This window comes from Rosa rugosa, chromosome 1 (genome assembly GCF_958449725.1).
Source record: "Rosa rugosa chromosome 1, drRosRugo1.1, whole genome shotgun sequence".
NCBI classification, from domain to species: Eukaryota; Viridiplantae; Streptophyta; class Magnoliopsida; order Rosales; family Rosaceae; genus Rosa; species Rosa rugosa.
This window is the reverse complement of record NC_084820.1, coordinates 20397332-20419618: the sequence shown is the minus strand read 5'-3', so window position 1 is coordinate 20419618 and position 22287 is coordinate 20397332. Positions and strand designations below refer to the sequence as shown.

Here is a 22287-nt window from a genome sequence, read left to right as displayed (position 1 = left end):
GAGAAAGGCTGGATGAGGAGTTTGATCAGCCAAATCAACAGCACCAGCGCCGATAGTGTTAAAACCATCCACCAGAGCAGGAGCCATCCACCACTGTGCACCACCGCAATCGAGAGCCCCACTCCATCTCTGCATGCTTCACCGCCGGCAGCGCCCAAGCGGAGCATCTCACCTCGCCTTGACGTCCCTGGCCAGGACGAAGTAGATCGATCCACAGTCCCCATTAAAACCAGGGCTTCAGCAGCAAATTGGGATTGAGAGAGGCCTAGCCTTGGCCTCGTGGAGGAGACAGTAGCCGTCATGCTCAATGAGTCCGATGACAAAGAGATTGGAATAGGTTGCCATCGATGATGGAGGAGAGGCCAAGGGCGCAATCCTAGTAGACTTCCAATGCGATCGCCCATATCCCAACACCCCGCGCCAGATCTGATCGAGATCATCTTGACAAGGAGTGCCTCGATTTGGGGTTGATCGATCTTGTTCCTTCCTTCGTCGGAGAAGACTAGGTTCCCCAGATCAGGTAAAGCAATAGGCAGAGGGCAATCAAGTTGCTCTGCACTTCCATGGTGTTGAGTCGGAACCCGCACCATCATATTCCATCCTTTGTTGCTGTGTAATGGCCAGAGCCATGGCTGGCTTAGAGATCGGCTGTTGGTGGCCGGAGGTAGATAGCCTAGCCTCGGTGGGCTAGGGTTGAGGAAGAGCGGCGCTGCTCTCATAAAAGACTAACTGATTAATAAGACACAAATCACAGAAAAGGAAAACCCACATAGGTGGAAGTTTGATAAAAAATAACACAAAAAAATATAAGGGGTGCATTGAGTAATTGAGGGGATTTATTTAAAATTTCTCTAACCAGAAACATGAAAAAATACATAGCATTAGCCAAAAGTACACACGATAGACACCTAAATTTGAATAGACTAATTTAAGAAAAACCATTTCTTGCATATGAATTCAACTCCCTAATTTTTCTAAACAGATCAATTTAGAACCTCTTTTTCGTTCACAAAATATTATATCACATTATCACGTATATCAATTTAGATCAGGCCTGCTGGGCTTTTTGCAGGGGCTCCTTTTTGGATCTGCCTTGAACTAAATAAGTTGGGCTAGGGTTTTTTCCCTAGGCCCATTCCTATGTTAATTAGTTTGTCTAATTACAATAATTTCCTTTGTTTTAGGAACCTACGCACTTTTGTGCATCCTATGTCTCTTTAGCATCTCTGGAGTAGTACCGAAGGAGGATATCCGCTATTTCTACGTATTTAAATGTACAATGAGTAGGATTATATGTATGTACCACTTGTGGGTACTACCACTAGCTTCTTGTTTGTCTATAGATGACAGCAGAAAGGTATGTAACGGCCTATTCTGGCTTGTGATGAATATATTTGCACCCGATTTGAGTTTGGTTCAAAAAAATAATAATATTATATCACGTATAGCAGGTAAGATCTCATACACATTCACGCATCATTGTTTTTCAAAAATTAATACATTGATTGACGCCCATTACATTTCCAAAATCGGCTATATAGAACTAGGCCTGTAAATGGATCGGGTTCGGATCGGATCGACCTAAATCCAAATCCGTTTACTAAAAAAAAAATTCGATCCAAACCCGCTCCGTTAACCCGGCGGATCATTGATACCTCGATCCAAATCCGTACCCGTCGGATTAACGGATACCCGATCCGCTAATCCGATCCGTTTATAATTTCAAATATTTTTAAATTTTAAATAGTAATATTAAATTTATATCATAATATCTCATAAGATATTAATAAAATATTAAAATAACATGATCTACATGAAGAGTATCACCAAAAATAAAATTACTTATTTTTGACAATAATTACAAAGACTGCCTCTTAGATTTCTGCAAAAAAGTAATATTAGAAATCTTTAATATTTTATATTTTTAAAAAATAATAATATATTAATAAAAAATAATATTTATTTATTACTAAAACGGGTCGGATTATTAACGGATCGGATCGACCTAAATCCAAATCCGATCCGTTTATTAAACGGGTTAACGGATTCGGATCATTAACGGATCAACGGATCAAAATGTTCGATCCAAACCCGTTTAATAGCTACGGATCTGGAGCGGGTCCGGATCAAAACCCGGTCCATTTACAGGTCTATATAGAACTGTGCATTGTATCTAGGAAAAATGTTATAGGGTCACTCGGATCAATTTGTTAAAACCATATCACATGGCCATTGTTTTTTCCCAAACAGCCTTTCCAGAACCGTCCAGGCGTCCACTTCGACTATAAAGTATAAAACTATTCCCATCTTAACTAGTAGGTGCACACTTGAAAACTAGGCATGATTTTTTAGATGGTTTTTGCAGAGAAAATGGTGAAAATTTCAGAGGCGTCTGAAAGAGAAGATGAAGATGATCCAAAGATGGTGTTCGACCTAAAATACTTACAATTTGAAAATATCGGATCCATGATTTACCAAAAAGAGGTATTAATATAAATGATTTAATCACTCAATTTACATTACCAATAACAATTTGTATAATTCTATGTCTTGTTTGAATAGTCTCTAGATGGAGTCCTAGGGAGGCCGTAGAAGAGAAGGCCACAAAGCTATGCTCCTCACGGGAGGTATACTTGAAGGAACCAGACTGGCATCGTTTCAAAGTTATTCTCTTCAACGGGGGACACAAGGTTGTACTTAATTTCTGTTCATCTCAATATCTTGTTAAATTTTGGCTCTTTCATCGTTTTCACCTTCCTCTTCCCCTTCCCCCTTGACACTGAGAGAGAATCTGATAAAAAGAAAATGCATCGACTATGTTAGATCTGAAAGATGGTTATGTTAGCCCCAGAATTGCTGCATGTTGAAGATCCTTAATTTCCATCGGCAAGAAACTTTGCAAGAGTGTTAGAAGAAAATTTTAGACATGGATTTGAGATTGATAATTAGTTGTCACATATATGGCTGTTGTAACTAGACTCTTTGTCAAGCCCTTCCCCTCTAGGCTTCTCATGCTTTTCTATTTGATAATTTGAGAGTTAGTCATATTAACAACTCCAACAACTTCCCCATATTTTGATTTTTCCCTAGTTTAGGGAAAAATGAGTCTCTTTTGCTCCAACAGATTATTTATAACTATCCCTATTTTAGGGAAAGTGAGGAAAGAGAAAACCAAATTCCCTATATTTATAGCAATCTCTAAAATTTTAAGGAAGAATATGGAGATTTTAGAGATTGCTGTAAAATAGAGAATCTGTTGGAGTTGAAGAAAAAAAAGATGCTAAAGTTTTGACTCTTGCTTCCCTATTATACAAAAATTATAGGAAATCTGTTGGAGTTGCTCTAGAGGTTCTTTTGTTTGTAATTTAATTCCTATTCGAAAAAGAAAAAAAAAGGTAGACTTTTTGTCATTTTGTATTGTTATATGATTAGGCTTATGGATGTTGTAATTTTGTACGCTATTCCTTCATTTTCAATAAAATTAGACTTACTTATTTTCGATAACAAATTCATTGGTTTGTTGTGTAATGTAGAAACCATCATCATCTGACAAGTAAACAACATCCAAGATTAAGGTAATAGATTGCACTAGTTAAAAGTAATACACAGAAATTTAGAGAAACTTGCAAACCTTCAAATTTTTAAACGAATTGGTAGTTTGTTACCAATATAAAATAATGAGAACTAATGTAACACTATACAACATAACCTTGGTCAATATAACTATTGGATAAAGATTTAAATGTGCAAATAAATAAATAAATAAAATTAAGAGCAAATGCTCTCAGCTCTCTAATCCTAGTTATGCAAAGAGGGACACTAGGGAGAAAACCAGAAATCCGTGATATTTTCTCTCGTCCGCGACCACTGTCGTTAACACTGGCGCTTGCCTGTCCGACATTGGGATGCTGCCAAACGGGATTTGATTATCCTATTTCCCTTGTTTCCTGGGATTGGCTTGCTTGGAGGCTTGACAGTAGGTGATCGTGTAAAATATTATTTGGACCTAATATTATCTACATTAAATAAATAACAAACTGATTAAACTTATTACAATAAATGGGAAATATATGAATTATCTACCTAGACACCTAATGAGCTTTGGTATGTCACTCATATGGTTAGGAATCCATTTTGATAAAGATAAATATCTAATTAGTTGATATGATAATTATAGCATCTTTCAGAAATTACTCATTGGTTAGAATCAAAGATTATTTTATGGGAAGACCTATCTAGCTTGTATATCTTGAAGTCCCTATTCACTGTGTGACAAAACATTCAGTCCTGCCCCATAGAGAGGAGTTAAACACATATAGTTGAGTAGAAGATTTCTTGCGTGTGGCAGCTTGAAGTTTTGGAGCTCGGATTATTTGTGTTGAATAGCTGTGTTGCTGCAACTGCTTTTGAAGGAATGACTGTTGTGCATGAAGCAGGTGATGCATCTCCTCTTGTTGTATTCTAGTTCATATTGTATTGATCATTTGGTTGTATTTATGCATTTTGTGAAACGATCTTGGTTTTCTCATTAAGTTAACAAATGGTATCAGAGCAAATTTCACAATTCATAAATCATTTTTAGAAGATCAATTCATTGTATTTTGAACTAGAGTTTTGTGTTATGTTGAAATTGCAAAACGTTTTGGGAAATTAGGGTTTTGGTTAACAAGCCAAGAAAAAAAAAAAAAAAAATCGAAGTGGATTCAAAAAACCACATCATTCGATTCGGATTAAGATCGCTTTTGGTAATTATTGCTTCCGCTAAAATTGTTGCAGAATTGCAGTCGCAAAGGTTAGGCCTTTTGAGAACCATGTTTCGATTCAAAGCTTTAATTCGTTTTCTGTTGAATTACAAAAACACTAGAAGCATTCTCGGCGTGCACCTAGGCTAGAGTAGATGGTGACCGGATGAAATTTAAGTTTTGGTGTGCTTGTGTCTCTGAATTGAATTGAGTTGAATTGAAACGATTTTGTGCTTTCTCTGTGATTGCTTATGGATGGTTGTGCTTAATATTTTGCATTCTGCTAATATATATCTGTGATTGAACAATGATTATATGATAAATTGATGAATGTTTGAGTTAAGAAGTTCATTGTCTCCCTGTAAATATTATCATATTTTCATTTAGAAAATTGCAGATTGAGTAAAGTTTCTTTTCAATTGTTTTTGATGTCTTGAATTGAATTTTGTTAAACTTTACTTAGGTCACAAGTTGTTGCAAGTAAGAATAGGCATATTGCATAAAGCAATTTCTGTTGTTATTTGTATATAATCATTGAGATAAAAATGACCTGAAAACTTGTGTTAATTGTTTTCAAACTGTGCTTACTCGTGTCTTCCAAAGAAGTGTTAATATAGCATAGTTTGGTGACAAACAGCTTCACACATGATTTTGAATTCATATTTTGATACTTAAAGACTCTTCTACTGTCATAAGATGTTGATTGTCTTTTTGGATAACTTGAGTTCTCTAATTATGGGGTGAAGATTCAGAAACTTAAGTACATTATGTCTACTGCTACAAAAGTGTTGCCTAATGTGAAATTCAGATTTGGGGTATTTTCATTGACATAGTATCTTGTGGTACTTGTTGCCATTATGGTTGATATTTTGTTTTGGTGTTTTATGTGTTTTTGAACTGCTTTTGGAACTAACACATAAATCTGCAGAAATATTGCTAAATTGAAACTTTCAAACTAAGAAACTGAAAACAAAATCTTTATGACTTTTGCTCTTTCTGAACTCAGGAATCTAAACTAGAGAGAATTCCCATGTCTTCAACATGCTTCTTGAAAACTAAAACTGGTAATGCCTTGGTAAAAGGGTCTGCAAGCTGTGCATCTGTGCTAACAGCAGCTATTTCAATCTCTCCATCTTTTACCCTCTTTCTCACACTGTAGAACTTCAAGTCTATATGTTTTGAATTATTGGACCTTTTGCTATTCTTACTGAAGAACACAGCAGCTTCATTATCACAATAAACTTTCAGCTTTCCATCAACAAGATTACTTAAAATCTTTGTTTCCAAAAGAAAGTTTCTGATCCATAGGCCTTCACATACACCTTCATATATGGCTATAATTTCTGCTTGCATGGTGGATGTGGCTATCAATGATTGTTTCATTATTTTCCAAGCCACTGCACCACCTGCCAACATATATACATAGCCACAAGTAGACTTCATTGATGCAGGATAATTGCCTGCAAAATCTGAGTTTGTGAAGCCTACAAGTTCAAGTTTCTTCACACGTTTATACACAAGCATGTGACCCTTAGTCCTCTGTAGGTATCTCAATACCTTTTTTCAGCAATCCAATGCTTGTGTCCAGGATCAGATTGAAATCTAGACAACATGCGAACTGCAAAGGATAAATCTGGCCTGGTGCACACTTGTGCATACATGAGACTGCCAACTAATCTAGCATATGATACAGACTCCATTTCCCTTTTCTCAACACTTGTTTTAGGTCATTGATCCTTATTTAATTTATCTCCCTTAGATATTGGAACCTCCCCATGAGCACAAGTAGCCATATCAAATCTCTGAAGTATTTTTGATATGTAGGCTTGTTGAGATAATCCCAATAAACCTTGTGCTCTGTCTCTCTTTATCTCAATTCCTAATACATAAGAAGCCTCTCGTACATCTTTCATATCAAAAAATTTCAACAGAAATATTTTGGTATCTTTCAGTAACTTATTGTTACTGCTAGGAAGGAGAATGTCATCTACATATTGGATAAGAAAAACAAACTGGTATCCAACAACTTTAAGATAAACACATTCATCTACTAGATTTTCTGTAAAACCAAAAGATGCAACCATAGAATCAAATTTTTTATACCATTGTCTAGATGTCCGTTTAAGTCCATATATAGATTTCTTAAGCTTACAGACTAAGTTTTCTTTTCCAGTTTCAATATAGTCTTCTTGTTGTGACATGTATATCACTTCCTCCAGTTCACCATTTAAGAAGGCTGTTTTTACATCCATTTGATGTAACTCCATATCATAGTGAGCTACAAGAGCCATTGTGATTCTAAAAGAGTCCTTAGTTGAAACTGGTGAAAATGTTTCCGTAAAATCTATACCCTCCTTTTGTGTGAACCCTTTAGCTACAAGTCTTGCTTTGTGTCTCTCAATATTTCCCTTAGCATCTCTCTTAGTTTTGAACACCCACTTGCTGCCTATAGGCTTCTGCTTTGGATCTGGCTTCACAAGCTCCAACACTTCATTATTATACATGGATTCAAGCTCTGCATCCATGGCTTTCTTCCATTGTTTTGACTCATTACTTTCCGCAGCTTGCTTAAAATTTACAGGGTCATTATCATCTGCTAAAGTGCTCTCAACTTCTTGCAGATAAACCTCATAAATATCATTTTGACCACCAAAAGTTGGCTTCCTAGTTCTTTGTGATCTTCTAGGTTCAGCTACATTTTGTTGAGGTTCAGGAACATTTTGAAATGGTATAAGTTCAGCCACTTCAACATTTTGGTTTTCAAGTTCTAAGTCACCACCTACTGCATTGTGAACTTCACTTTCAGTTTCTGCATTATTTTTTAAAGTTTGGCATTTCTATTTCTGTATCCTCACTTTCTGCAATTTCCTCAAATCATCAGTTAAATCTTCAAATTTTGTATTGCAAATACTCTCCCCCAGAAATTTATCTTTTGCAGTTGGCATGTTGTCTAGATTTCAATCTGATCCCAGACACAAGCATTGGATTGCTGGCAAAAAGGTATTGAGATACCTAAAGAGGACTAAGAGTCACATGCTTGTGTATAAACGTGTGAAGAAACTTGAACTTGTAGGCTTCACAGACTCAGATTTTGCAGACAATTATCCTGCATCAATGAAGTCTACTTGTTGCTCTGTATATATGTTGGCAGGTGGTGCAGTGGCTTGGAAAACAATGAAACAATCATTGATAGCCACATCCACCATGCAAGCAGAAATTATAGCCATATATGAAGGTGTATGTTAAGGCCTATGGATCAGAAAATTTCTTTTGGAAACAAAGATTTTAAGTAATCTTGTTAATGGAAAGCTGAAAGTTTATTGTGATAATGAAGCTGCTGTGTTCTTCAGTAAGAATATTAAAAGGTCCAATAATTCAAAACATATAGACTTGAAGTTCTACAATGTGAGAAAGAGGGTAAAAGATGGAGAGATTGAAATAGCTGCCGTTAGCACTGATGCACAGCTTGCAGACCCTTTTACCAAGGCATTACCAGTTTCAGTTTTCAAGAAGCATGTTGAAGACATGGGAATTCTCTCTAGTTTAGATTCCTGAGTTCAGAAAGAGCAAAAGTCATAAAGATTATGTTTTTAGTTTCTTAGTTTGAAAGTTTCAATTTTATTTCAGTTTGCAGTTCATGTCAGAAACAATATGTATTCATATTTTGGTCAAATGAATAAAGCTTGAGGTATTTCCAGATATATTGTTTCACAGCTTGATCTTATTTTGAAAATATTTGATTGCTGCTATTTTAGTTTTGTTGATTATCAGGTGGATGGAAATATGCTTATATTCAGTAAGAGGCAAACATGCAATCCACTGGTGCTTAAGTAAATAATGTTTGCATTATGATTTTGATATTCAAAATTTTTAGTTGGACTATAATAAAGTGTTTACTACAGAATGACATACTTTACCACTTGATTTCATCATATCAGTTTTGTAGTTCATGTGAGATGCAGAGGTTATTATTGGTAATTTGGAACAAATATGTTTACATAAGCATGTTTATTTGCAAGTTCTATTTTAGCTGCTGCGTTCTTGACAGAACTGAATGGATCTTGAGAAACCATATATTTCAGTGCACACTTTGGCTATTTTCTGGAATGAGTTTTGGTTCAGTTGTTATGTAGACAATATTGGTCCAAGGGGGAGATTGTAAAATATTATTTGGACCTAATATTATCTTCATTAAGTAAATAACAAACTGATTAAACTTATTACAATAAATGAGAATATATATGAATTATCTACCTAGACACCTAATGAGCTTTGGTATGTCACTCATATGGTTAGGAATCCATTTTGATAAAGATAAATATCTAATTAGTTGATATGATAATTATAGTATCTTTCAGAAATAACTCATTGGTTAGAATCAAATATTATTTTATGGGAAGACCTATCTAGCTTGTATATATAGGTGCTTGAAGTCCCTATTCACTGTGTGACAAAACATTCAGTTCTGCCCCATAGAGAGGAGTTAAACACATAGTTGAGTAGAAGATTTCTTGCGTGTGGCTGCTTGAAGTTTTGGAGCTCGGATTATTTGTGTTGAATAGCTGTGTTGCTGCTACTGCTTTTGAAGGAATGACTGTTGTGCATGAAGCAGGTGATGCATCTCCCCTTGTTGTATTCTAGTTCATATTGTATTGATCATTTGGTTGTATTTATGCATTTTGTGAAACGATCTTTGTTTGCTCATTAAGTTAACAAATGGTATCAGAGCAAATTTCACAATTCATAAATCATTTTTAGAAGATCAATTCATTGTATTTTGAACTAGAGTTTTGTGTTATGTTGAAATTGCAAAACGTTTTGGGAAATTAGGGTTTTGGTTAACAGGCCAAGAAAAAAAAAAAAAAAACTCAAAGTGGATTCAAAAAACCACATCATTCGATTCGGATTAAGATCGCTTTTGGGAATTATTGGTTCCGCTAAAATTGTTGCAGAATTGCAGTCGCAAAGGTTAGGCCTTCTGAGAACCATGTTTCGATTCAAAGCTTTAATTCGTTTTCTGTATGTAATGTTTCATTCTGGTTTGAGATAAATGACTACTAGAGATGCTCCTTATTAGGAAAAAAAAAAAAAAAATTCTGCAAATAAATATTTTAATTAACCCGAAAAATTCTGGTATGTTTACCATTTTAGGCGTAAGACTATGTTTATGCCTGATTTGGTGGATGTTATAGTTCGACTGTTGTGTTTGATTTATTAAGAAGGGAGAATTTCATAAATGATCACTCAACTATGACTTCCGTCACTCAATTTTTAAATATATCATTTTGGTCACTCAACTGTTACTCTGTCAATCACTTTAGTCACCCTAGGGCATTTTATCTCACTTTAATCACTTCTCCTAATCATTCTAATACAGATTTCTCAATTTTTTACAATTGGTTGGACAAGAATATCATTAATATTTTGGCAAATAATTTTTTTTAATAAATTAACGAAGTGACTAAAATGAATAACAGAGTTAAAGTTGAGTGACCAAAGTGATATATTTAAAAGGTGAGCAAGCAAAGTGTTGAATAGGTAAAAGTTAAATGACAATTTGTGATATTCTCCCTAAAAAGAATGACTCATTCTTCTTTTCAAAAAAAAATTAGAGTTGTGTCATCATGCCTATCGTTTTATTGCAAATGAAAGAAAACAATGTAATATTATACCAACACTCTGTTATGAAAATAAATACACGAAAATCAGAGTCTATACATTCCATTAAAATCAAGCAACCAATATCATCCGAAAAAAAGAACCATGCTCCCTTTCAAAACCCGAAAAGGATTCCCATGCCTCAAATGCTTCGAACAGAAATTCGGGCCTTCACGACATCAAATCAGTCCAAGTCCATTAGCCAGGTCCAATTTCATGGGCTTGGACTTTGATTAAGCCGCAACCGGTCCAAGCCTTGACGGGCCAATACCGACCCAGAATCCATCGTCAAGGCCCGCTCGAAGGCCTCCCTAGCTTCGTCCCTCATCCCCTTCCGCTCGTAACACTGACCCAACAAACAAAACGCCGTCGTACTACCCTCACCCGAACTCAGCCCAACCGCTTCAACCAGGTCCTCGACCGCCGAGTCGACCCGGCGCCGCCGGTTCAGCGCGAGCTTCAGCTCCGCCCTCTTCACCAACGCCTCCCCACGCTCCCTATCCGCGAGTGACTTAACGCACGGCGGCGACAAGGCGGCGTCGAGCGATCGCAGGGCGGAGTTCCGGTGGCCCAAGAGATCCAGAGCTAGGGCTTTGAGGATGTGCGGGCCCGGGTCTCGGGGCGAGAGAGAGAGGGCCTTCTCGGCCTCGGTTAAAGCGGATTTGGCGTGGGAGTGGGACTTGGTCTTGTGGGGAGTGGATCGGGCTCGGGTCAGGAGCTGGGATCCGAGGACGAAGTGTCGGGTGGCTTGGAGAGTGGCTCGGTTGTTGGTTCGCAGCTTGGTTAAGGCTTGTTTGGAGAGTTTGTGTATGGCGAAGAATATGGCAAGGGTTAGGATCAGAAGGGCCACCTGCAGCACCACCTCTGCTGCCATTTTTTTCAGCCTCCAAGGTTTTGACGGAGCTCACAGTGTTATACAAAGACAGATGGGTAGAGAGAAGAAGATATTGCTTTTCAGGGCCTTTTAGTTCTGTTTTATTCGTTTCGTCCTGAATTTATCATATTTCTTTTCCGTTAGGTCCTTGTCGAAACCGAGCGACTTGTCCGGAACTCACTAAATCGATGAGCGCGTACTACAGGTAATCAAGGTTTGACAATTACTGATTGTCGTGATATTAGTCTACGATATATATCTTTTTTAACTTTCGAGAACGACATGTAACGTACTGACACACGTGCTCTCGGCTTAATAACTTAAGGCACAAACTTGTATTAAGAGACTCAATAACTCTGATAATGTTGCAATTAACACCAAATATCATATTTTGATATATTTTTCATCCAGGTGAGAGAGAGGACATTTCATGAACAAGAAAGTGATAGAAGGCAAGCATTGAACATAGTTCACAAATCTTTGAGATGGTGAGAAGTAAAATACAACTGTCATGCGGTACTTCATATCTACTAACAGTAATTTTGCTTTACTACATATCTCGATAATGTCTTGTTGTCCGATTATCAATTAAGATAGTTCGTTTTCCTGAGCCATATTGAAATGTACATTTTCTGGCTCATAGTCGACAACATGACAAACCATATACTGTATTACAACATTACCAAACCGTACCGTGACATGGAAAATGCCACTTTTCTAGAGTTCCCTAGGTTTATATAGCAAACAACTGCTGCAAAGTTTGGGAGCCTGAAGAAGAAAGATGCAAGCCGGTGAACTTTAACTCAACCCATAGGGGGGCAGAGAGGCTAATATATACCAATCCAAAACTTTCACACAGACTAGCAACAACAACAAGAGGCCGCAGGAAAATAACGATGCCGATGTTTCAAAAGGATATGCTACTGATCCATTACTAGTTGCCGATGGCGAGTTAGGTCGCTGAGATAGTTAGAACAAGTATAATCTTCCAAGTCACAAGCATCCAAGACGAGTGATCTCACTTGTGTAGACTTTTGTTTCAATTGTTCTCCAAGTCCATCCTCCCCCTCGAGTACTTTCACCACCTACACTAGTCAAAAACTTGAGTCTGTCAAACTTGCAGGTTTGGTTTTGAAAAACAAAATAACCGAAAAACAGAAGAGAGATTTCATACCCGAGTCATGTATGGACGCTTGGTGGATTGGTGACGAATGCACATTGAAGCTGCCGACATGGCTCTTTTCATCTCTACCGGATCATAGTTATCTTCTAATCGAGGATCTGCTAGTTCCTTGACATTGCCCGAATCCAGAAGTGGTTTTGCCTGTGTAAACACAAGCATGATTAATGAACTTTCAACAAAGTAGCATAACTGAATTCATAACAAAATTTTTCAATACAAAGCCTATCAGCCTAAAGGTAGTCGACGAGACTTCATTGTTGAGAAATATTGTCCATCTTCCTGAATGATCGATGGGGATTTTGCTTACGGCTGATGTGTTCACCATTATCATTATTGGATGGGCACTAGTAAACATATTAACGTTTGGCAGGGTATAATCATACCCATATCACAAGGCTTTGTTGAGTGTTATCAACTGCACGACGACCTGTTATGATCTCCAGTAATAAAACTCCATATGCAAATACATCAGTCTTCTCGTCGACGATTCCATGCATAAAGTACTCTGGAGACAAATATCTGGAACAGTTTGGAGATCCATAAGCCATAAAGTTCTAATAGATGCATATGAAAGCAAGCAAATGAAACAAACAAGTAACTGAATCTGCAGACTAACCCGAATGTGCCTTCAATAGGGAATACAACATGATGAGTCCATTTTTCGGGGAGCCACTTTGCTAGTCCGAAATCAGATATCTGCTTGTGAAAGTAAAATAGATTACATCCATGAATATGAATATCTGAAAGTCCATACTTTAAGAACAACTAAAATACCTGAGCCTCATAATCTTCAGACAGTAATATATTGGAGGCCTTGATGTCTCTATGAATGACGCGCCTGTGGCAATCATGATGGAGATATTGTAACCCTTCTGCTACCCCAAGTGCTACCTTAAACCTTATTTTCCATTCCATAACTTTTTCTGAACCTGAGATGCAGAATATCTTGCATTAGCCAAATAGTTATGATGGAAGAAATAATCAGCTGAAAAATAACAGGACAAGTGCAGCACCAAATAGTAGAGAAGCTAAGCTGCCATGTGGTGAAAACTGGAGAACTAGGTGCAAACCACCATCGATGCCAAATCCGAGCAATTTAGCAGCATTCGGGTGGCTAATGTGAGCAATAACCCCAAGCTCGGCTAAGAAATCACCAACTCTGTCCAAGTTTTCAGTCTCTTTTTCTTTCTTCATTAGCCTCTTTACAGCTACAACTTCACCATTGTTTAAGATTCCCTTGTAAACTTCTGCTTGCCCACCTTTCCCAATTAAGTTCTCTGCCAAAGTATTATACAGAGACAACACAATAAAATTAACCAAGATACCAAGAGATGAAATCAATCCCACACCTAACTGCAGTAAAAAAAAGAAGTGAGTATTTGATCAAACATCCAGTAAAAGTTCGGGCTGTCAAAACATCAACAGAAACAGAAACAGAAACAGAAACTGGAACAGGTCAAGATGGGGTCTAACAAAAAGCAAAGTCAATTTCAATTGCAGCCCACAATTGCTTTCATGTTAGGTTCATTTCAATCAAAATTTAGTCAGAAAGTTGGCACAGAAAAGACATAAATTTAATGGCTGCTAGACCAAAAAGGCACGATTTTCATTTTATTTTCAAACAAATAGTACTAAAGTAAAGGTAAAAATGATGCTGTCATTCTCACCAGGCTTGAAATTGCCGGTAGCAACAGCAAGCTCTGCATAATCAAAGTTCCTCCAAGACGGTTTCATCGCCAGATATCCCTCGCAATCAACTCCCTCTTCATCCTCCTCCCCATCGTCGGTGCTCCAAATCCTGGCCAATCTCCTCCTCAAGTTCCTCCTGGACAATTCATAGCTAGTACCCAGCAATGGAATTGTGGAGAATCTCCTGGCTGACTTCTTCTTCAAGGCATCAAACATCTCCTTCCCCTTGGTCCATTGCAATCCATTGCTGATGTCACGCATTAGCGTGCGCTGATGACCAAGCGGTGGTCTATCAGAACAAGAAGACGATGCACAGCTGCTGCTACAGTCCGAGTCCGTACCGGGGGCTTCCAGTACACCCCTCGGTGAAGGCTCCCCCTCACACGACTCTCCCTTCTTCAGGTCATCACCTTGGGATTCCATCTCTGCATCTGCGTTTTCTATCTCTGCGTTTCCTATCTCTTCGTTTCCTTTCGTTTCGCTCACCGACTCTGTAAAATCAACAGCAACGTTCATTGTTCAAGCAATTTACCACTTGGTAAGTATCAATCACATGCGGTCTGGTGCCACAGAAAACAGAGGGCAATGTTTGAATTTTGTTCCACATTTTCGAATACCCTTATCATTTTTCCTGTTAAATATCTCCATTTCTCAACCAAAAACATAACAATGGCCGACTGAGGACAAATATCAAAACACCTGAGAGAACAATGATGAGAAATGAGAGTCATTACGTACCTTCCACCGCCATGGTTTAGGCTTCCTGGGTTTCCGAAATAACAATCTGCGGAATCCAAATGGTCTAAGAGACTAAGACCAGGACCCTCTAAACCCAGAAGAGAAGAGCTTTCAACCAAAACAAAAGGAAACAGACTCTACTACATTAGCTGTCTTCTGTAGGGAGGGAAGAACAGAGAAAAAAGGATGAGGGGGAAGCGAGAGAGGAAGAGGACGAGTTTAAAAATGGTATATCTTTGGGAGGTGGTTATTCTTGGAGTACCTGAGCAAACCAATTGTCGAAGGTTATAGAAATGATTGCAGTATATGCTATATTTATACACCTCTAAACTGTTTGGATATGCTACCAAAAACATTCACAATCAAATTCAATTCTACGTCTTGCCAAGGAGGGAATCTCACCCGTTGCTTTTCGCGCGCGTGATTTTTGCCGTGATGGATGGACGGGGAGTTTGGATTTTCAGGTCAAATAAAAATTTCCTATTTTTTTAATGTTCTTATCCACTCTTTTGTGGGCCGGGTTAGGTAATACTCAAAAGTATCGATGTCTTCAACGGAAATATCGTGCCCTCGTAAAACCTGTAATGTTAATGTTTTTATGGAGTTTCTTTTTACATTCAACACGTGGATGTAAAATGAAAGAAAAAAAGACGAAACTTTTAATAAACCTAAAGTTAAAATTTGAGATCAGTTCAAATATAGTTACAACTAGAAGACATCATTATTTTTTTAAAGATAGAGTCAAACCAAATTTCTTAACCTCCTAATCATAATCCACGTTAACCACACGCATTTGACACAGAATTAGATTCTTTAAACACCTGTCAAAACGACCTACTTAAAAATGAAAAACTTAAAAGAACTTAACAGTGTTACCAAGGATAGCCCCTCTTCGGCTCTTCCCATGGGGGCAATATTCAAAACTTTAGAATGGCTTTCCGATTGATCATGGAATAACTTGCATAGAGAATATTTGTGAGCAAAGGCACGAAGGGTTCTGCCCTTTAATTTGCTTCGCACACTAACGCATCTAATTTGCTTCGCACATGCTGGATAGATAATTTCCATCATCGTATGGGGGGACATTAATATCAATAGATTTATTACATAATTAATAGATTAGATAAATTAATATCGGTTGCTATGTTCGGTGAGGTGAGACTTGAGAATTTATGCTATGTTATAAGATCATTACCACATGCATTTAGTCAGATTGACAAATAAGAATATTCTCATACATTCTCAGTTGTACGATATTTTTGGCTTTAAAATAAGAAAATATATCTAGCATCTCCACATAAAGAAATTAATGGTCAACATTCCGAGAGAGTGCGGATTATTACATGAATATAAAATATGCCTGAGATTTTCTAAATATATTTTCACTGCTTAATCTTGTATACTTAAAAAGAGCTGCTAATGAGCATATTGCATCTCCGTACAGATACCCATGTATGAAGAAAGGTCCTGACTCCTGAGAAAAAAACAAAAATGTTTGAGCGTAAAACAAAAATGAGGCCAAAGCTGAGGAGGACCATACATCACTAGTTAGTCTAATTCAAAGCTGTTAACATCCAATCCAATTATTAATTTTATGGGACAATTAAGTATTATTTGCGTATAAGTTGAAACGAGTAACTAGTAATTTGTCTCGTATCCATTATACAATTCAGTATTCACAGCTACAAACTACAAAACATTCTGTTCTTTGTTCAACCCCAGGTTTATATATATACATCTACAAATGGATTCTCAACTGGGTTCTGATATTGTTTTGGCTTTTAATCTAAGTTGTGTAATATTTCAATATATGAATCTTCTGTCTGGTTAAAGTTTAACAACGTAAAGTCATACAGATTAAACTCAGGTCAAGTCAAACAACGGAAAGTTAAGGCAGTGGAGCCAAATCCCATTTCGTAGATGTATATGCTTAATTTTTAACTTTATTTTTCTTTTGTTATGTTGTCTCTGATCGTAGTCTAATTCTAAACTAATTTATTATTTTCTAGCTCTCATCACTTATGCTAATCATAGTAGTTATAATGTACTTTACTTTTAAAAATTATCAAAACTGACACTAAATTAATTTCCTACGTACTAAAAAAATTATTTCTTTATACATGCATCTTAACAAAAATTTCAATTTGAACCTACAAATTAAAGGTTCATGTCGTCGCCTTTTATTTACGAAGTAATTTGACGATCATTATTTCATGGATGTTTTGTTACATCTTGATATAAATGTCAATACAAATTATCTTGACATTTCATTAAATTTTGAAAAAGAAAATAACACTTTATGCCTGCCACTAGTGTAAAGTGATATTATTGTTAAAATCTTAGAAGTTGTAATATCTTAAAAAATAATGAATTTCTAATGTGTTGTATCGTATACATCTAATAATTTTATGTGTCAACACTAAAACATAAGAAGAAAGTTATACTTTTGTAAAAATATTCGTGTGATTAATTTAATGCTTAACCTCATGTGGTGTGGTGTGTTGGTCGAACGGCCTAGTCTGGAACCCCCAGGTCTAGCGTTCGAATCCCAGCTCCATCCCGTGGCCAGCAGATTTGAGGGATCCTTTGGATTCGTGCGTCTGCGGTGCAGTGGATTAGTCTGGCTTTCGTCGCAATGTCGGTGCAGGTGTCCTGGCGCTGGGATACCACTGCATGAGTGTATGAGTTACTAACAGCTAACTACCTGATAAAAAAAAAAAAAACCTCAAGGGGACAGGATGATAGTTAGGAAACTATTGATGTAACCATGCATGGTTTAGGTGGTGGACAAAATTAAACCCTTTTGTCCCCAGCCTTCTTTTTAGATGATCAGTAGTGGTTCAATTTCAAGCACATAACATGACTTTAATTATTACATTTTCTATGAGCAAAGCCCAGAGAACCAATTAATCATGTTTAAATCACGTCATGAGGTGGTTTTGATGATCGTGTATCAGACAAGGAGGCATTTCATTGCCCGACTATATTGATAGTGTTCATAATCCGACAAGAGAAAGGCTTTGATAAGATAGCTGCTTATGGAGAATTGAAGCAATTAGTACTTTACAGGTGAAAAGTGAGAATTAGATCATGTAGTGGTTTGGTTTGTGAAGCTAAAAGTAGCTGGGTTTTCCATGACCATCTGAAAGTGGTTCAGCCTAACAACAAAATTAGATATATCAACGATTAAATGATGTACATGTATTAGAAGCTTATTCAGTAACAGCTGAATTATTACTTTTCTTCTTCTTCTTCTTCTTTTTTCCTTTGATAATTAACTGAAATGTTTCTAAGAAGAAGCAATCATAAGTAATTAACAAGTTATGGGGCGTAGCAGGCCTAGCAGCTCTTTACATGCATATGATTTCAGTGCTATTATATGCATGTCTGATGTCAGGGGCGGACCGATGTTACGGTTTGAAGGGGTCCGGACCCCCCCCTTTGATTGCTGTAGATGCCATGTTTTGCAGGTAAAGAGTGTATAATTAACATATGAAAGTGTTTAATTCAACTGCTGGACCCCCTCCCAATTCTCAACCCAATCATATTAAACAACTTTAACTTGGCTATAGTAAATAAATAACATAATAGAACAACAAACAGTTTTGTTTTTTGAGAAATAATGAAGTCAACTAGTCAAGGAGTTAATTACTTTCTTTATTATCTTGTGAGTGATATATATTGATTTTTTCCTTTCTTTCGGTTACATATATTTGATCTCTTTCTTTTTGTAAGCTAGGTTAATAAAAAAAATTGATGATTTGTGCATGGAGATATTGTTTTTGATACATATTTTCTTTATTTTCTAAATAATAATACTATCTTATCAAAAATAAAAGTTAAAATTGTCATGTCAAAAACTTATATTCAAGTCTGGACCCCCCCCAAGTTTCAAATCCTGGTTCCGCCACTGTCTGATGTGTATGATAACTTCCGAAGGCAACTCTTTATTTATTTATTTATTTTTTAACCAAAAAAAAATTATATTAATAATGATTTTAACCAAATTCTAGACTACTGTAAATACCAAACATCAGTTATCAACTACATAAACCTACCAATAACAACGACTATTCATTAAGTACATACTAAAACCCAGAACAGTCTATACTAAGTAAAAAACACTTCACATTCATAGAAAATCTAGATTAGTTACTCCTCAACGCGGAGCACGCAATTGAGATTTGCCAAAAAGTCAGTACTTTTACAAATGCTCATAGAAGAGCTCTCACTAATACAGACTAGCTAGTTAAGACATAAAAAATAGCAGTAAGCAATAATAATTAGTTCCTTTCCCATTGGGTTAGAGCTAGTAGTCTTTAGGGTTAGGTAAAAATGGGAAGACTATTCTCCTAAATTCTTTATTTCTTTATATAAAGAGACTTTTCAAAATTCTTGTCTAGATTTCTAACATTTTATTTTGGAGTAATGAAAACTTAATATGAACTCGACGAAGTTGGTTTTGAGTTTGGTATACTCGTAATCGATGTCAATTCATGTCATCCTGATATTGAGCCATTAAAAAAACAAGTCATGTTGATTGCTTAACGGGAATTCTACTCTTTTAACATAACAAATTCTGACATGATAAGTAAAAATTGTTGACATGACACGATATGTTTTCCGTAGCAGGTTGTGACACAACACAAACAAAACTTGATCGAGGATAAGAATTGTCAATTTGAAAATTGGTAAAGTCTTATATGAATATTTCAAACAGTCTTATATGAATATTTCATTATAATAACTAATTGAAATTGCATCGATTCTGACTAGAATTGAACCGGTACTCATTTTTGTAGTAAATAATATGCTTACGGCTTACCCTTTTGGAAGTTCCGAAATATCATGTGAAGACCATCCATGGAGAATTTTAACCGTAGATGTCTTCAGACCCAAAAAAAAAAAAACGAGAAGATGTCTACTTAAGAAGTGCCCTATGTATGCATGCACTAATAATGTTCTTTTGGCAGTGTTGTACTGTTGTACTATTGCCTTCCAATGCAAGTCATTATCTTGTTAGTTAACTCACCCAACAAGAAATTGATCCATCGTTTACTTTCTAATGAAAATTGATTTCAGTAGCAAAAGTGAGGAGTATAGTCCCATAAATTCAAGAAGAGCAATACCCTATTTCTTTGTCCTTGCTGAGGCAGCAGACATAGCAGTGCAACCAATTTAGTTAATCTATATCCAGAAGAAGTTGTCACCATCGTAAGCAAATAAAAAACCCAGACATGGTAAAGCTAGTGCAGAAGCATTATGGTTCAGTGGGTGAACTAAACCGGTCAGTTAATGGTGACTTTCTGGGAAGTTTTATATTATTCTCCATAACCCAAAACCCACCAACCTCACCAAGGATGTCACTTCAGTTAGAGAAGTGCGTTTAACTGAATTCTCTTGACGTCGACTTCAAAGTAGTTCAGTTGATATTCGTTAAAAGATATCGGACTTTTGGGTCCCCTCCTCCTCCTCATCCTATGCATTTTTATAACACAAGCATAGAGTAAGTGAAACAAATTTATATAGTAATATAGGAACGTGACTTCATCTTTCACTTGCTAGTTTGTGACTGGTTTTGGTGCTCCAAACTCAAAGTGGGACACCAACTCGGAAAGAAAACGATGTGATCAAGAAAGTTCTTTTCTAAGTTCACTCTTGGAGGGTTTGAATAAGGCATGGATTTTCATTTTTTTTTTTGGTGATGGGTTTTCAAATCTTTTGAAATGAATGACGGTGAAGATAAGATGATTTCTTTTCGAGAAAAATGAAGATGATGTTGTAAAATTAAAACCTAAGCAACTATGCATGTTCTATGTTTAGCTTACAAAAACAAGAAGGTACATAACTCAATAATTGGAAAACAAACCGAAAGAAAATTATGACCCTAGTCCAACTATGACATTTTACTCAAAAAGACTACAAGAAAGTCCTTCGGTTTTAAAGGCCATGTTTTCTACAACCGGAATCAAACATGACATTCGGCCCGAAACAACTTCCAGGCCCACGTGTGAATCCTCCTCCTGCAAGGAAGACGTGCAGGTTTATTCAAAAAATAAAATAAAAAAGGAAGACGTGCAGGGAGACCTCTAGGAGCAAAGAATGAGCAAAAAAAGCGAAAATATGCAAAATCAACTAAAAGTGGGAATACGACCAAAAAAAAAAAAAAAAACTAAAAGCGGGATACCTAGTACATGTTCTAGTCATTTTGAGAAAAACCATCATAACTAAGACTAGGGCCGTCGGCTTTTTTTCTTTTCCTTTTTGTTTTTAGTTTAATGAATATGTACCTTCTGATATTTTATATGTTAATCAGAGAATATGTGAAAGAGAGTTTCTATTAGGACCTTCAAATCTGCTCACTTGACATCACTCTATTATGAATTAATAAATGACATATATAACCTACTATAAAATGACAATTAAGGACAATAATTATACCAAAAAATATTATATTTATTTTATGTAGACTTTCTAATTCAATAATATTAGATTGCATTTCTTATTATTTTCCTTATCTATTTTCATTTTCCAATTTCACTACATACTCATTAAAACATTCATATATATTTAATAAGAATTAAAAATATGATTAAGATCATGTTACATAAAAATGTATGATATATATGTTGAACGCATATTGGTGAGGGAAAACAAAATAAATTCTCTTTTGATTTATGATCTAAATCTAAGTCAATCCATTATATTTGTAAAAAAAAAAAAAAATTAGCAGTTAAAAAAAATATATTTAAATAATTAATCATGTGGTACAAAAAATACAGAAAAAAATAAACATTAAAAAACAAATGATTTCTTTATTTATTTTTTTTGCACAGCTAAAATAGAAAAAAAAAAACAGAATAGTTCATGGCATTTTCTTATTGATTAGACATTAATTTTTGAAACTCAAGTTTGATTAAGAAATGTATATTTAGTTAAGATTTATAGAGTGATTAAATCATTGAAATGACTAAATTTTTTATTTTAAAGATAATAATTTGTTTGCAAATTATATGAGTGAGGTTATTTGAGGAAGTTTAGTGAGTAAATTTAGTATTTGAAAATTTGATAAGAGGTGTAAAAAACATAGAGGTCAAGTGAGTAAATTTGGAGGTTCCAATAGAAAAACTCTATGTGAAATTGTTTACGCAATAACTCTTTCCATCGTGCTCTTAAATGGTGAATTATGTAATTTTGTTACAATTAGTAAGATCGACGTTTCCAGTAAACTCAAAAATCCAAAAAAGTTATCTGGTCCTATCGAAATCTTAGAAAGGTTTGTCGTTGTTTTCTCTTGTTCTCGTCCGGCTGCGGCGAGGCGTTGGTGCAGACCTCTGGCCTCGTCAGCTTGTGTCTAGTGCGGCCGAACGGGACGTTGTCATAGGGATTGATCACCGGTCATC

At 36.0% G+C, this 22287-nt stretch overlaps 2 protein-coding genes across 2 annotated transcripts; both read right to left on the bottom strand.

The window, feature by feature from the left end:
- Positions 1 to 10429: 10429 nt before the first annotated feature.
- Positions 10430 to 11373, bottom strand: LOC133727538 (uncharacterized). The gene has a single exon (XM_062155132.1). The coding sequence runs from the start codon at positions 11272 to 11274 to the stop codon at positions 10615 to 10617; it is 660 nt and encodes a 219-aa protein (XP_062011116.1). The 5' UTR covers positions 11275 to 11373; the 3' UTR covers positions 10430 to 10614.
- A 344-nt stretch (positions 11374 to 11717) lies between these two features.
- Positions 11718 to 15175, bottom strand: LOC133723154 (receptor-like cytosolic serine/threonine-protein kinase RBK1). Its single transcript, XM_062149980.1, has 8 exons — positions 14885 to 15175; positions 14125 to 14637; positions 13471 to 13734; positions 13232 to 13386; positions 13074 to 13153; positions 12841 to 12976; positions 12449 to 12598; positions 11718 to 12359 (listed from the first exon to the last, which is right to left on the bottom strand). Exons 1-8 carry the CDS (start codon positions 14895 to 14897, stop codon positions 12195 to 12197), a joined length of 1476 nt encoding a protein of 491 aa, XP_062005964.1. The 5' UTR covers positions 14898 to 15175; the 3' UTR covers positions 11718 to 12194.
- Between the last annotated feature and the right edge of the window lie 7112 nt (positions 15176 to 22287).

What these genes read in the sequence shown, in the direction of transcription:
- LOC133727538 (XM_062155132.1), bottom strand. Translation starts at nt 11,274, where the DNA reads ATGGCAGCAGAGGTGGTGCTGCAGGTGGCCCTTCTGATCCTAACCCTT.
- LOC133723154 (XM_062149980.1), bottom strand. An exon ending in CCTATTGAAGGCACATTCGG is followed by an intron (nt 12,977 to 13,073) that starts GTTAGTCTGCAG and finishes AAACTGTTCCAG; the next exon opens with ATATTTGTCTCCAGAGTACT. An exon ending in AACAAAGCCTTGTGATATGG is followed by an intron (nt 12,599 to 12,840) that starts GTATGATTATAC and finishes GTGTTTACACAG; the next exon opens with GCAAAACCACTTCTGGATTC.